This window comes from Tachypleus tridentatus, chromosome 9 (assembly GCF_004210375.1).
Source record: "Tachypleus tridentatus isolate NWPU-2018 chromosome 9, ASM421037v1, whole genome shotgun sequence".
NCBI lineage: Eukaryota > Metazoa > Arthropoda > Merostomata > Xiphosura > Limulidae > Tachypleus > Tachypleus tridentatus.
The window spans coordinates 83,799,530-83,814,303 of NC_134833.1; the positions used below are offsets into that span (position 1 = coordinate 83,799,530).

General features: G+C 31.3%; 1 protein-coding gene across 2 annotated transcripts in view; it reads left to right on the forward strand.

Annotated features, from left to right (window-relative positions):
- The window catches only part of LOC143225643 (uncharacterized), a 129,092-nt gene extending 122,930 nt beyond the window's left edge, over window positions 1-6,162 (forward strand). For both annotated transcript variants that reach the window (XR_013013970.1, XM_076455433.1), the window contains exon 2: window positions 824-6,162. Coding sequence is in view for 1 of the 2 variants with exons in the window: in XM_076455433.1 (XP_076311548.1) it covers window positions 824-939 (116 nt within the window). In the remaining variant the exon portion in view is untranslated. The remainder of the gene's footprint in view (window positions 1-823) is intronic.
- The last annotated feature ends 8,612 nt before the right edge of the window (window positions 6,163-14,774 follow it).

Below are 14,774 nucleotides of genomic sequence, written 5' to 3' on the forward strand. Positions count from 1 at the left end.
TGCCATATTCATTGCCAACGACGTATTTCATTCAATAACAATTCTACATATAAATGGTTTTACTATAAAGATCCTTTATAAGCTGAATAAATAAAGACGAATCGAAATTAAAAGGTTTTATTTGGCAGTCATTTTATTACCATCTATATGACCAGAGTTTGTAGTATTAAGGTAAATAAACTCCTGCTTGTTATCATCACTCATATAACATATCTAAATATATTGGATCATCTACAGTTGGGTTCGTGGGGACAGACCCCCATTGGTAAACTCTCATTGGAGATATAGCCTTTTAAGGTTTTGAAATTTCATACATATTGATTTCCACGTACCTAATTCCCCATTGGTATAGCAATAAGACTACGGATTTACAGCGCTAAAATCAAGGGTTCGATTCCTCTCGGTGGACTTAGCAGATAGCTCAATGTGTCTTTGCTTTAAGAAAACATACACACATACTCCACGTACCTAAAAGTGTTGTTTGTTTTTAACCCAAAACTAACTCTTGTTGTTTTGACTCTTCCTTCCTCTCTCAACATAAAAAATCTTTAAAACGTCAGTCGCTGCTAATACGACATTATTATTGCAAGTTTTATTGTTGTTCATGGCAAGGCTGTAATATATAGTATAAAAATACTTAAAAACGATTTTAAACTTTTAATTAATTTAAGTACCTTAGATAGCAGGTTCTTCACATTTTACGCGTAAGTTTGAGGAATTATGTTTTAAAACTTCCAACGTAAAAAAAAGGTTCAAGTACATTAAGTATATGATTTATTGATTTCTATTTACGAGTGTCTTTTCTATTTATTTCCATTTCTAGTTCGCAAAGAAAACGAAGATATTTTCCGTTTTATGACATCCACTATCTCACCTTACGGCGATGTTGATAATACCAGCGTCAACCAGACATCCAACGTCACGGGACAACCAGGATAGTCAAATTCCAGTATTTGTTTGCTGTCTAATCAGAATTTTTTATTTACGATGAACGTTTTGAAACACAGATATTAGCAATAATTTCTTGGAAATACGAATTATTAAATATTTGAGATACAATTATATCTAAAGTTGCCAAAATAGTTTTTAAACAAGCCACCCTGAATGACTCTTTGATATCCTAGATGCTGACTGGTGGAAACTTAAAAGTGTACCACCCAATAAGAAATCTATCTCTCTAAGCACTGAAATAATAATAATGGTATTTATTTAGTATTATTTATGGCAGTGGTCTTTGGTGCCTTGTGCATACAAGTCTCTATACGAAAGGTTTTTAGAAATAAAAGTTTATTCAGCATACAAGGAAGACAACACCAATCCTGTATGGAAATTATTAGCTGTCACATTTAGAAGCCTGTGTTGATTGTGTAGATATTTCTGCTTTGGAAGGGAAAAATGTATAGAAATGTTTTTTTCATGTTCCAACAATTTGTCACTTCCAGATTAAACTGTCACATAGCTGTGTATATATATATATATATATAATGCTAAAGAATATATGCATACATATATATATTCTTTAGCATTATTTTCGTTCCACTTTGTAAACATTTTCTGTGGACATGTTTATTTGGTTTCCTCTAATTAATAACGCTCTGCGTTTTCTGTATTATTGAAGTTTGTTGGTAGAATATATTTCATCTAAATTTATTAAAACCATAAAGTTTTTATAGACGAAAAAAAACTGCAGTGATGAAAAAACACAACATAAAACAACTATTCAGTCCTCGATTTAAAAAATTTTGTTTTACATATATATATATATATATTTACACTACGAGTACATCTTAATTAACTTTTAACGGAAAGGTTTATTAACACAAGAGCTACAATTGAGTCTAATTTTCTTGTACGTCAACAGAAAATATATTTAAGATTTTAGAGCAGAGTCAGTAATGCGTACGATGTCATGCAGTGTAGTTGTGTTAAATGCTAGATACGTAATCTAAATGTTGTGATGTTCGATTACAACAAAACAAGTGTATAGTGGATCAATAGTAATGTATACATCGAAACACAGAAATAGTGTCTCGTGAGATTAGATCTTGTTTCATGGCACAATTAGTTGCTTATGTTAACATTTTAATGTCAAACAAGAATTTTAGTATTCTCGAAAACCTTTGACTTACGTCAGAACCACTCTGAAAGAAAACGATGATTTTATTAAAATCTGGATAGTTATAAAAATGTACTTTTAGAACAAATTATCATAATTATTATATTAATTATTCCTGTGAAAACGATTAAACTTATAACTGCATAGAAACAAACTGATGCCTTTGTGTAAGAAAGAGTTTGTATACAAAATTAACTTTTTACTTCATACAATTAATGTAAAAGTAATTGCTATTAGATTACTTACGGCAAATGGCAATTGATTTACTTATTTATATGATTTATTTAGTTAGTTACTTATTTGACATGTATTTTATTTTGTTTATTTATTTACCGCCAATATATAAATAAATATATAAATATTTATCACTAAGAAAGGGAAAACTTAAAGCACAAAAGCTCAGTCAGAGAACGAGTCCAAATATTATTTTGACAAAATTTTCGCATTATATATACACACAGGCTTTATTCTGTCACACACGATTTAACATCGACTGTATAAATTTTAAACCTAAAAATGTAGACTAATTGGTATGTTCTACAAAAAATAATTAAATATAACAATTTGGTAACCTAGAAACAGTTCGGTAGAGCAGGTTATTCAAACATTGTTTAAGAGTCTTAAAGACTAGATAATATGAAACTGCTAAAAGAGTAAGGTATGTTTAGAACTAGACTTCCAATAACAAGTTGTAATGAAAAAAACAACAACCTCAAATATGCTGTTTGTGCATGCAAGTAAGCAAGCAATATTCCCAGAGTTCATAACGTTAAATCGGTCCTTAGAAATTTCTAGTGGCTTTTGTTTTACAACCAACCCTAAATCTAGATAATGCCTATACACTCGATGTATTGTTTGTATAAACACAATCTTGCTAAATGGTATAAAGGGAGAACCAAGTCCTTCTCTATTTAGTTCTCTAACGTATCGATGCCATGTCTATGTATATATAAGATTACAATGACTACAATGTTTGTCAACTTTGATAAAAGATAGCCTGAAAATCCATTGTTTTTCAATTGTACACAAAAGAACAAAAATCTTGAGCGCACCTGTTTATTTTGTTAATAAACAAGTACGTCTTGAAAAGAACAACAACAAATAAAAACAATTAAGTTTTTTAAAAGGTTACTAATCAACCTTGATCAATATTAGCCTAAAAGTATTTTTCCTCTCATGACAATAGAAAAAAAACACATAATACCAAAAACGTTTGGTAAATCAAATTAAAAAATATAATTTTATCGAAAGGTATATTTGCCTTCTTCACGGTTAAAAGTTTAATTCTTCCCTCAATAATTGTAAAATTTCTGTAAACGATTTTCTGTTTAATATTCAAGCAAAGTTACAACAACGCCATATGTAATTATTAACACTTCAGATATTTTTTTTTCTTTTCACCCTTAATAATATATGTTAAGCTATCGAAAGTCCTATGATTTTTAAAAATTAATTTTTTGCCTCTTAATATCTTACCTTCGTATAAGGTTGGGAAATTCTACAAAAGTAGAAAAATAACTTTCACGGAAAGCGAAATATTATATAACCATTTATGAAACTGAACTGCGTAAACTCCCGTGATGTAAGAACTTTGATGAACGCCATCTCTAAATTATGACAATATAACTATCTCGTCAGTATTTAATTTTCCTCTGTGTTAAAAAAATATAATTAAAGGACCTTTTAAGTCGCGTCTTCCTCCAACAATTGTACGTTTCACGATAAAAATAACTTCAAAATATTTAGTTGAAAAATGCAACAATTTAATTGAACGATTATCATGGTTAACACTAAGTATTTAGTTCAACTTAGATCATTTCAAACAATATGTTGACAATAAACGTTTCGTAGTATTCTTCTAGATCTTTAAAATAGTTTATGTCTAAAAAATATATATTATTAAAATAATCGTTAAATTATTGTTTGTTTCAAAGTATTACACCATCTCACCTAAAAATTAATACTATGTCTATGGGTGACAAGTAAATATTACACAGAATAAAACAATAAAAAATGTGTTGTTCTTTCAAAAGGTTCACGCTTTATAATAAATACAGAAGTTCCGTTTAACAATATCTGACAACTAAAGTAACTATTGTTTTTAATAAGTGATTGATTGTTCTAAATATTTATCTCTGACTATATAAATAACTGTTAACATTCTCTTTTACATTAAAACATATTTTGGATTCTAACTAATGTAACGTGTCAAACACCCAAACCAGACACAGACGAAACACTTTCAGATCAATATCAGAATGTTTGAAAATGATACTGTAAAAGCAAAGAGCCACTAATAATTCTGATGTTGATACTTGGGCAAATAAATAGATTCATGGAGCTTTAACGTTAATTCATTAACTTATTTTAAGTAAGAAATTTAAGGCATGTTAGTGTAGACTGCTAGAAACTGAGAATAATGACACAACTGAACATTAATGAAGCTATTGTATTCAATGTTTAATAGATAGTCCAAAATAACAAGACATTCCAAGCATAATTCTTTGATATATTATTTTGCTAATTAAGAAGTGAATCCACAAGATAAGCTCGGTTTGCTGAGATACAATTCACGTCCTTAGCGTCTTTAAAATACATTTTTTTTAAGTTCAAGGCAATATTTTCCTAAATTTCTTTTTTCAGGCTTGAAATCTTATATTTTGGTCACTTTGCTGTATGTATGTCCACTTTCAGAAGAGTAAAAAGAAACGTATAATAATAAAAACAAGTTCATAAGCTTTTTGTATTGCATTTCAAGTGTTTTCTTCTTCTATGTATCGATAAATGAAATTTTGAAGTTTTAATTCAGTTATTATTTTCATATTACAGTTGTTGTTTAATTTGTTGTTGTTGTTTTAAAAAAAACAAACATTGTATTTTCCAGCAGCAATGGACTATTCTATTCCTTTTATTAAGGTTGACATTGCTGGTATCTTTAGTAACTTTGAACTGTTAATACAGATGATGAACCAAAATTTGCCTCTTGTGGCACAGCGGAATGTCTGCGGACTCACACTGCTAAAAACAGGTTTCGACACCCATGGTAGGTAGAACACAAATAGTCCATTTTGTAGCTTTGTGCTTAATTCTAAATAAGCAACCAATGAATCAACGAACCACAATTTGTGATTAATCCACCATATTATATACAACGTTTTAAACTAACTTTTTGTTCTGAATTTTATTGTGCTATTACTTTATAGTATATTACCTATAAAAATTTATATGCCACTACATGCTTTATTAAAAATTATAATATGTGTAATATATTATGAGTTTAATATTATTATATAGCATTTGTTCTAAGTATTAATTTTAAATATATTTTTGAAGTCTAAACTGATTTTTTATCACACACTAAAATATTTTGAATGATTTTTCGCAAAGTTTTACAATTCCAAAAACAGGTATGTTATCATAATAGTAATTAAAAACTTTGTTAAAATTGTCATGTGCTCTAGAGAATCCATATTACACCATTTAAGTAGTTTTGTTTTTAAACCATAACTATGGGTTTCAATTATGTACACTCGTATCTAATTAACCAAAACAGTTTCAAACTCGTTTCAGTCTTAACAGTTTTCAGTTTCTCGTATATCAGATTGATATATGTCACACGATCTCTTAGTTAAAGATTAAAATTACCCATGTATTTAATTACATATTCATTTCATGTTTGAGCTGTTAACTAACCCATAACTGGAATATATAATATTTTAGTGGTAATATAAGTTGAATGAAAGATATATATTCGCAAATGAGAAACGAAAAATATATCCGTGAGCTAAGATATTATAAACATTAAAAATGGCTGACTAACAGCATAAATAAATAATCGTCTGTCAATTAGAAACAGAAAGAACAAATCTAGTGATTAGAGAAAAGAAAATAGATTTAGGATTTAGAAATAAGTAGCATATGCCTAAGTTTTGCTCAATGTTTCCCTTTCTATAGAAGATGTAAAATAATTTGTGATTTTCCATCGTATTCTTGTATGTTTACATAGAAAGTGAAAAATGAGAAATAATTTTATTATTTATTGTTAATGTCGAAAAGAAATAAAACTGTTGTAATTCCATGAAAAGTTTTTATTTATTGTAATCGTTGTCGACTGGCACAGCATTACTTTAGAAACAGAAAAAAGGGAAGAAAACGTGGTTAGTTAGTTTTTTTTTACATTTTTACGTGAGAAGAAAATGTTTGGGAATAAAATATTTGTTAATGAAAGTAATGATATATTTGAAGCACAATTTCTTATTACTTCAAAAACAAGGATCTTTCTCTGCATCTGTTTGGGCTATCATCAAGGCCAATTAAAATATCTAAGACTACAAGATATATACTATATCTAAAAATTCACTTTTAAATCAACGTTTACTTTAAATGAAACATTGCTAATAAATACACGTGTATCTGTATACGAAACTGGAACTGCCATTCACAACAAAATTCAAAATTATAATGTTTACCAAAACATTTCCAAGTTAAGTAAATTTAATAATATAATAAAATAAAACTAATAATACAAGATTAATGTTTGGAGAGCAGTAACCTTACCACAACTGTCCACAGGCAGTGAAGGGTGATATAGGTGTGGGACGTTGTGGGCTTGAGTACCCACATCTCGCTCTCCTAATTTATATTTCCAATTCTATATCGATTGCTACTCATTATTTCTAATGTAAGACTGGCGAATGGATTTTAAGACTAATAGACGATGTATCCTCACTACAATGTGGGTCCTACTTCCACAGTCACCTTCAAAACCTAGGGTACATTTTACAATCTCACATTGTAGCTTTTTATCCTAGGATCTTTTAAGGGTTTTTTTCAGTTGTTGCAGTATTTTTTGTTTAATCTGTTTTTGTTTCGGCTTGTTTTCTGAGTTATAACAAACTATATATATACATATACATACATATACAATTTGGCAAGAGGGTAAAAAATTTTACTTTTTAAAAGAAAATGTTTAGGATAGGTGATATTCAAAACGTTGAGAATATCTCGAGGACCAAACATATTCTAAGAACGCAAACAAACAACGATACAGCTAACAAGGAAGATCAAATAAGGTTATCAAAATCGACTACGATTCACCGTTCTCACCTACAAACTATAAAATATAGTAAAAGTAACAAAGTGGAAATATTCTGATATTAAAACCACCCTCAATTTATAATTTGTTAATGTCTCTTTGATCATCTGCGTATTTCGAACAAATGTTTTCAAATAATCCATAAAAAAAGTAACGGGTAGAAATAAAAATCACACAAGTAATCACTGATAGCGTTACTTACTTGCAAAGAAAAGATTGGTTTGGCTTGGTTCGAATGTTATGCAAAGGTACACCAAAGATATTCACACTAACCGTCCCTAATTTAGCAGTGTAAGACCACAGGGAAGGCAGCTAGTCATCACCAACCACCACGAACTCTTGGGTTACTTTTTTACCAACAAATAGTGGGATTGACTGTCATATTATATTGCTCCTATTGCTGAAAGGGCGAGTATGTTTCGTGTGACGGGGATTACAAGTCAAACAACCTAGCTATCCCGGGACACTAAAGAAAGGGACACAACACAAATTTCATCATCTTTATGAAGTCGCTTATTCCAAGTGGACAAATGTTATTCTGAATTAATCCGTGGTCAAACAGCTGATTCCTTCATTTACAAGAACTGAAGTAAACAAAGATACAATGCGTAGAAAAAGAAAACATAGCATCATTATGAGATAGTTTTTAAAGACTGAATTTAATTAACAGAGTGTATTGAATCTTAAATGTATATTTTATGATGTGAGGAAAAGAAAGAAACTTTATCAACTACGAATTTGGAAACGAGACGCGATAACAAATTAATACCAGGAACAATCGGTCGATAATGGACACATGTTGTTGTCTCGTCTATTTCATTTTGTCTGATAAAGGGGACCCGCATGGCCAAGTGTGTTAAGGCATTCGACTCATAGTCTGAGGGTCTCGTGGTTCGAATCCAGGTCGCACCAAACATGCTCGCCCTTTCAGCCGTGTGAATGTTATAATGTAATGATCAATCCCACTATTCGTTGGTAAAAGAGCAGCCTAAGATTTGGCAGTGGGTGGTGATGACTAGCTGCCTTTCTTCTAGTCTTACACTGCTAAATTAGGGACGGCTAGCGCAGATAGCCTTGGAGTAGCTTGGCGCGAAATTCAAAAACAAACAAACTGGTAAGGGGTGGAAAATAGAGTTAACGTAGAGGGAACTTTCTCGTTGTTCTTCACTCCAGAAGCTGGAGTCCCTCAAGGAGGGGTGGTTAGCCCTATTCTCTTCATCATATATGTAAGTAATATGCCACTAAAAGACCCAAATCATGGATACGCGTCTCAGTTCGCTGATGATGTAGCAATTTGGAAAAGTGCCCCTACACCAGAAAAGCAACCACTAACTTACAACCACAACTAAATAGATTATGTGAATATTGTGAAAAATATAGAATCAAAATAAATACAGCAATGACGCAACTAGTACTATTTTCAAAATCTACGAAATATCAAAAAGTTCAACCCCACATCTACATGAATGGGGAAATCCTCCAGACTGCTACATCTGCAAAATTTTTAGGATTAACATATGATTTGAAGATTACATGGATAAAACATATAAATAACATAAAAATTAATATTTGGCAAAGAATAAACTATGCTTGGAGTCTAACTGGTAAAAACTACGGAACAACATCAGAAAACATCATTAAAATATACAAGTCATACATTAGACCTGTAATAGACTATGAAGCTCCTGCATGGATCAATGTAAGTGTAAAACAAATACAAACCAAACTTCAAACATTACAGAATACACTAATTACATCATCATACAGAGTACCTAAAACCACTTCATCAAAGTTCATGCATAAATACTGAAACACACAAACAATATCAGATAGACTTCAACATAGTACAATAAAATATTTTGATAAAAATTGACGAAAAAATGAGCTGCTATGCGAACTAGACAGATATTGCATATATGATAAAGAGCGACCTAAACACCTTTCCCCATTAAATCTATACATTAGATCATTAAGACAAAATCATTTAAAATAATAATAATGCTAGTAGTATTAGGATATAGATAAAATAAAACAGGCCACCTACGTTCTAGACTTATTAAATACTAATAATAGTAATAATTAAAAAAAATAAAAAACAATATAAATGGACATTGTCCTGAAAAGGACCAGACTAAATTTATGATATCACTCCAACCATTCTGTATTTAAATCGAAGTATATATTAATCTAGCCACTCCAACAAAGTCATGGAAAGAGGAAGAGGTCGAGTGTACCTGACCCTCCCGGATATACACATAAATATATTCCAACACCAGAGAGACTAGACTAGGAACTGACGAAGGCTCAAACAAATATGGCTGAATCAAGAAACAAAATTAATTTGTTTTTGCAATAAAAATAAATGTGGTTTTAAATGGTGTATTACATTTATTAATTAAACATGCAACATATATGGTCAAATAAATTAAAATAATTGTTGTTTTAGATGTTGAAATAAACCAAAATTCGAGGTTCCCAATATTACGACTGTAAATACAAAAATAAGAACATTTGAAATTTAATTTGCTAGAGAGAATTGGTTACCAAAGTGAGCTAGAAGAACATTAGCTCTGTAGATTTTCTACTGCATTTCCAACTGTTGGATATTTCATGATTATTTACAAAAGTGTGTTCTAAAAGTCACAATCTAAATAAGCAGCCTATAACATTTTTCGACAAAATTTGAAACAATTTATTGTTTTAACTAACATTTGATTCAAAAATTTTAAGACTCAAATTACTAAAGCTTATAATAACCGAATTATACTCAAGTTAAGACATCATTCTTACATTGAACACATTTTTCTTGAATACATTTTTGTGCGAAATAATATTGGGTTACTTTTAAGCTTAAAAATTTAAGTAGGCAAAATTATACAAATGAATAATTATATTATCACATTCATCGTTAAATTTTGATTAACTACATTTAAAAATACAATAAAACTTTTATTTAAATTAAATATTTTAAAAGTTGCCGTGTTTACCCCTTAAACAGCAGCCATCATCAATTGATGCTAATACCTACAACATTCCCGCTGTTTAAGGGTTAAATCATGAACATTTCTCCATACAGCCTCTTAAAATGTCAGTTTCTTTGAAAAATATCACACATAAGGACAATCTGCGCTCTTCGTCCCTAATTTTGAAGCAATAAGCAAAATAAATGTTTTCCAGCCCTTTTTGCCAGACGACCCTCACGCCCTGGCTTTGGTCGTCACATCCCAATTATCTCTACAAAGATGAAAGAACAATTTGTCATAGTTCGTAACAAAGGTGATATGTGTACCATTCAGATACCTTGAAGACTAAACAAATAAATATAGTGACTCAGCGCAGACAGTTCGTGCCCCCTGAAAACCTGCTCTCGACTCCCAAGAGGTTCGCGACTCACTTTTTGAGAAATGTTAGGCTAGATGAAATCGAACATGCCGACAACACCACTCGGACGACTCTTGAGCTACTCTTGTCAGTCCAGATAATGTGATTTGATCGTCAATCTTATGACGCACCAATAGTTTTAAACTACGAAGCGAGATTTTTGTTTTTGGCTATAACGAACACAAACCATCAACTGGAACTCCAACTTCTTGGCATGATGCGATAACCCAAATAAAATATTAATAATAAACAATCGGTATCAAAAATAAAATAAAAAATATAATTTTAATTCTAACGCCGTTATTCCCCGTTGGTACAGCGATAAGTTTGTAGATTTACAACGCTAAAATCAGGGATTTTTTTCAGCTCGGTGAACACTGCAAATAACCCAATATGACTTTGCAATAAGTAAACACACATGCCTTACCCCATTTTTGATTTCAAAATGACTTAAATAGGATTGGTAATAAATAAAACTTGTTATTAACCTATTTCACGTCATAACAGTCGTTGTTTATTAAACTTATGATATAAATACTGTCTCACCTCTAACCACGTCTGTCGTACCTCGGTCGATCTGAAGAACTTTGGTATTGAGCGAAAGTCCTTGTAGGTACTTGATATGGTAGACGTAGTGTGACTGATATATTGCAATATTTGTTTTATTCTTTGCTTTCAGTCATATGCTCTTATACTTACAGTATTCGTAAAACCTTTCTCTCTTTGACATTCCAGTACCTGGGTGGGCTGGCAGTAAATTTATGAACTTACAACATACAACTCCGGGGTTCGATTCCGTGCGGTCACTGTTAAATAGCCTGGCATGGTCAGATGGTTAGGAAACTTGACTCGAAATATGCGTGTCTTGAGATTTGAATCCCCGTCTCATCATACATGCCCACCTTTTAAGCCATGAGAGTATGATTATGTGACGGTTGATCCCACTATTCGTTGGTAAAAGAGTAGCTCAAGAGTTGGTGATGGGTGATGAAACAGCTAAATTAAGGTTGGCTAGTGCAGATAGCCCTCACGTAGCTTTACGCAGAGATTAAAACAATAAAAAAAGGCTCATTGTTGCTACGCTCTCATAACAAACACTCTGATATTCCAATTATTTGAAAATTATGATAGAAAAGTGTTCATTGCAAACCTAAGTAATTAAAGGAAATTTAGATAATTCTAAAGATGATATTACGAAGCTTCAGCTAAAACATTTTGCTTTATATAAACTTGTGAAAAGATATAACCTTTCTTTTTGAGTTAAACAAAACTACATATACGTAAACACACCTATATTATGACATTAAAAAGTCGTAAGTCGAAATGTTTATTTATTTTTCAGAAGTTTTAAGCAAAGCTAGTCAAAAATTATTTGATCATGGCTGTAACTAATTTGAACAAATGCACTAAATGGAATATAGTTCTATTCGTTAGCTCTATTTCTCTCTTCTTTCTTTTATAGGTACTCCAAGAGTTATATCGATTGTCTGAAAAACAGTACTCACCACAATAAGATGCCACCTATTTATGATTTTCGGCTTTAAAATTCTTATTTAGTGCTTGTTTTGATAATTCACTCACAAAAGAAAATCTAAAAACATTGTAAATTTTAAGCAAAACTTTAAAGGTAAACTTCAAGGGAGTATATTTCGTATGTAAAGCTCTATAAACATTAATTAACATCCAGATGATTGATTTGAGTATTAGCTTATATTTTAACATCAGTTGTTTCACTCACAGGTGGAAGAATTTAGGATTGAATGGTCTCAATACAAGTGAATTTAACACGCTCCCAAGTGGCTTGACATTAAGTCTATAGGCTTATGACGCTAAAGTTTGAGGTTCGATATCCATGATGAGAAAAGCACCAAGATAGCCAAACACACCGACTCAGAATTAGTATGGATGACGAGTGGTACAGTAATGCTTACTGATTGCCTTCTCTTTGGTCAGTAAACAATATATAAAAAATTAAAACCATTATACTTATTAAAAATAAATGTAACGTCAACGTATTTATCAATAAAACAACAAAATAGTGAACCTTTATACTTAATAACAGCTAAATCAAACATTCAGCATCATCTGGTAATAGTGTGAAAATAGACACTAAAGTTCAGCCTAGTATGATTTATTTTTTGTTTGTTTGTTTGTATTTACATCCTTTCAGAAATTTACTAAGTTTCAGATAACAAAATTTTTGTAAACAAAAGTAGTGTGTTTTTTTAATAGATTGTTTAGGCAGAGTATTCATGATGAAACTTTGTAGAATGGTATAAGACTTTCAAAACGTCGTCCTCTACACTTGTGTCTCCACAACAGTCAGTTGCCGTCCATTTTACAAATTTTCGTAGTGTGTTTCTCGTTTGACTTATGAGAGTAGGTGGGGCTTATGGCTCGGTAATGAAGAAATAACGACTTATTCCCTCTATTTTTTATCATTAATTTGCAGAAAAAGAAATTTATAATTAGAAGGAGTAAATACATTAAAATTATAGTCAAAATATGATTTCTATATTTTATATTTCCCTGTAAATAGCTTCATATTATTTACTGTTTTTATTTCTTTCAATAAGTTGGTTAAAAGAAAACCAAACATTACATATAACTAACAACCTTACACTATGCAGCACTTGGAGAAAGTTGAAAGAAAAATATAATACAATTGTTATTAATTTACTCTCCAAAGATGTCCCACACTGTGTCCCCAGGTAGAAAAATAGTAAATTTACAGACTTACAATGCTGAAATCCTTAGTTCGATTCCCCTAGGTCTACACAACAAATAGCTCCACGTGCTCTTGCTCTGAAACAAACAAGTACACACATTTAACTTATGGATGCGTTATAGAAGTGGCAGTGAATCCTTTAGTGTGGATGATGAGCGGTACGGTAATGCTTACTGATTGCCTTTCCTCGGGTCAGTAAACAATAAATAAAAAGATTCAAATCTTTAACATTATTAAAAATAAATGTAGCGTCAATGTATTTATCAAGCATTACTATTATATAAAACAACAAAATATTGTCTCTTAAAATCATATACATTGAACTACATTCACTAAACTGATTATGGTAATATTTCTTAAAAGTTCGAAATTGAAGCTATTTTAAGCAAGATACTGTTTTTTCTTCTACAAATATTTTAAAACCAGACACTAAAAATAAAAGAATAAGCGAATGTTTTTCTTTGTGGAGGGGAAAACTATGTCGTTTTATTCTAATATCTTTGAAACCAAATAATTCGGCAAAAATAAAAATAATAATAATTTAACCAACAAATTCAGCAAAGATGACAATGCTTAAGTCTGCTGAAGGCTTTGTTTTTTGTTTTGTTTTTTTTGGAATTTCGCACAAAGCTACTCGAGGGCTATCTGTGCTAGCCGTCCCTAATTTAGCAGTGTAAGACTAGAGGGAAGGCAGCTAGTCATCACCACCCACCGCCAACTCTTGGGCTACTCTTTTACCAACGAAAAGTGGGATTGACCGTCACATTATAACGCCCCCACGGCTGGGAGGGCGAGCATGCGAACCCGCGACCCTCGGATTACGAGTCGCGCGCCTTACGCGCTTGGCCATGCCGGGCCCTACTGAAGGCTAGACTAACACATTTTAATCGTATCTAGAACATGTAACTTGTTGATGTAAGAAATTGCATTATACGTAAGTAGTATACCATAACAGTATACAGATGATTTAAAATAAACAAACAAAATTATTTAAATCCATTAAGTCTCAAATCTAAAATAAAAATCAAGTGAGATGCAGACTTTTTTTCTTTCTCCACCCCCATCATTCCCTTTGTTTTACCCTCTTCGTATTCCAAACAATAGGCGTAAAAATTAATATTTCAAATCTATCTTTTGTTTACCACAAGTCGTTGTCCAAAACGCCTTCAAATCAGTATTAGAAATGTTCAGTTGGGCTGAATGATGATAGGCAAAATATTATTATTTTTATCTTTTTCATTCCATCTTGAAGAGTTAATCAGACGATTGCATCCTCTCTAAGACAAAAGAAAATTACGAAAGCTACATCATTAGGTTAAAATTTGTATATACATAGATCTGAAGAAAATGCCTCCCGCTAGTTCAGCGGTAAGTCTACAAATTTAAAACGCTAAAATCAGGGGTTCGATTCCCCTTGCTGGGCTTAGCAGGTGGCCTGATGTAGATTTGCTGCA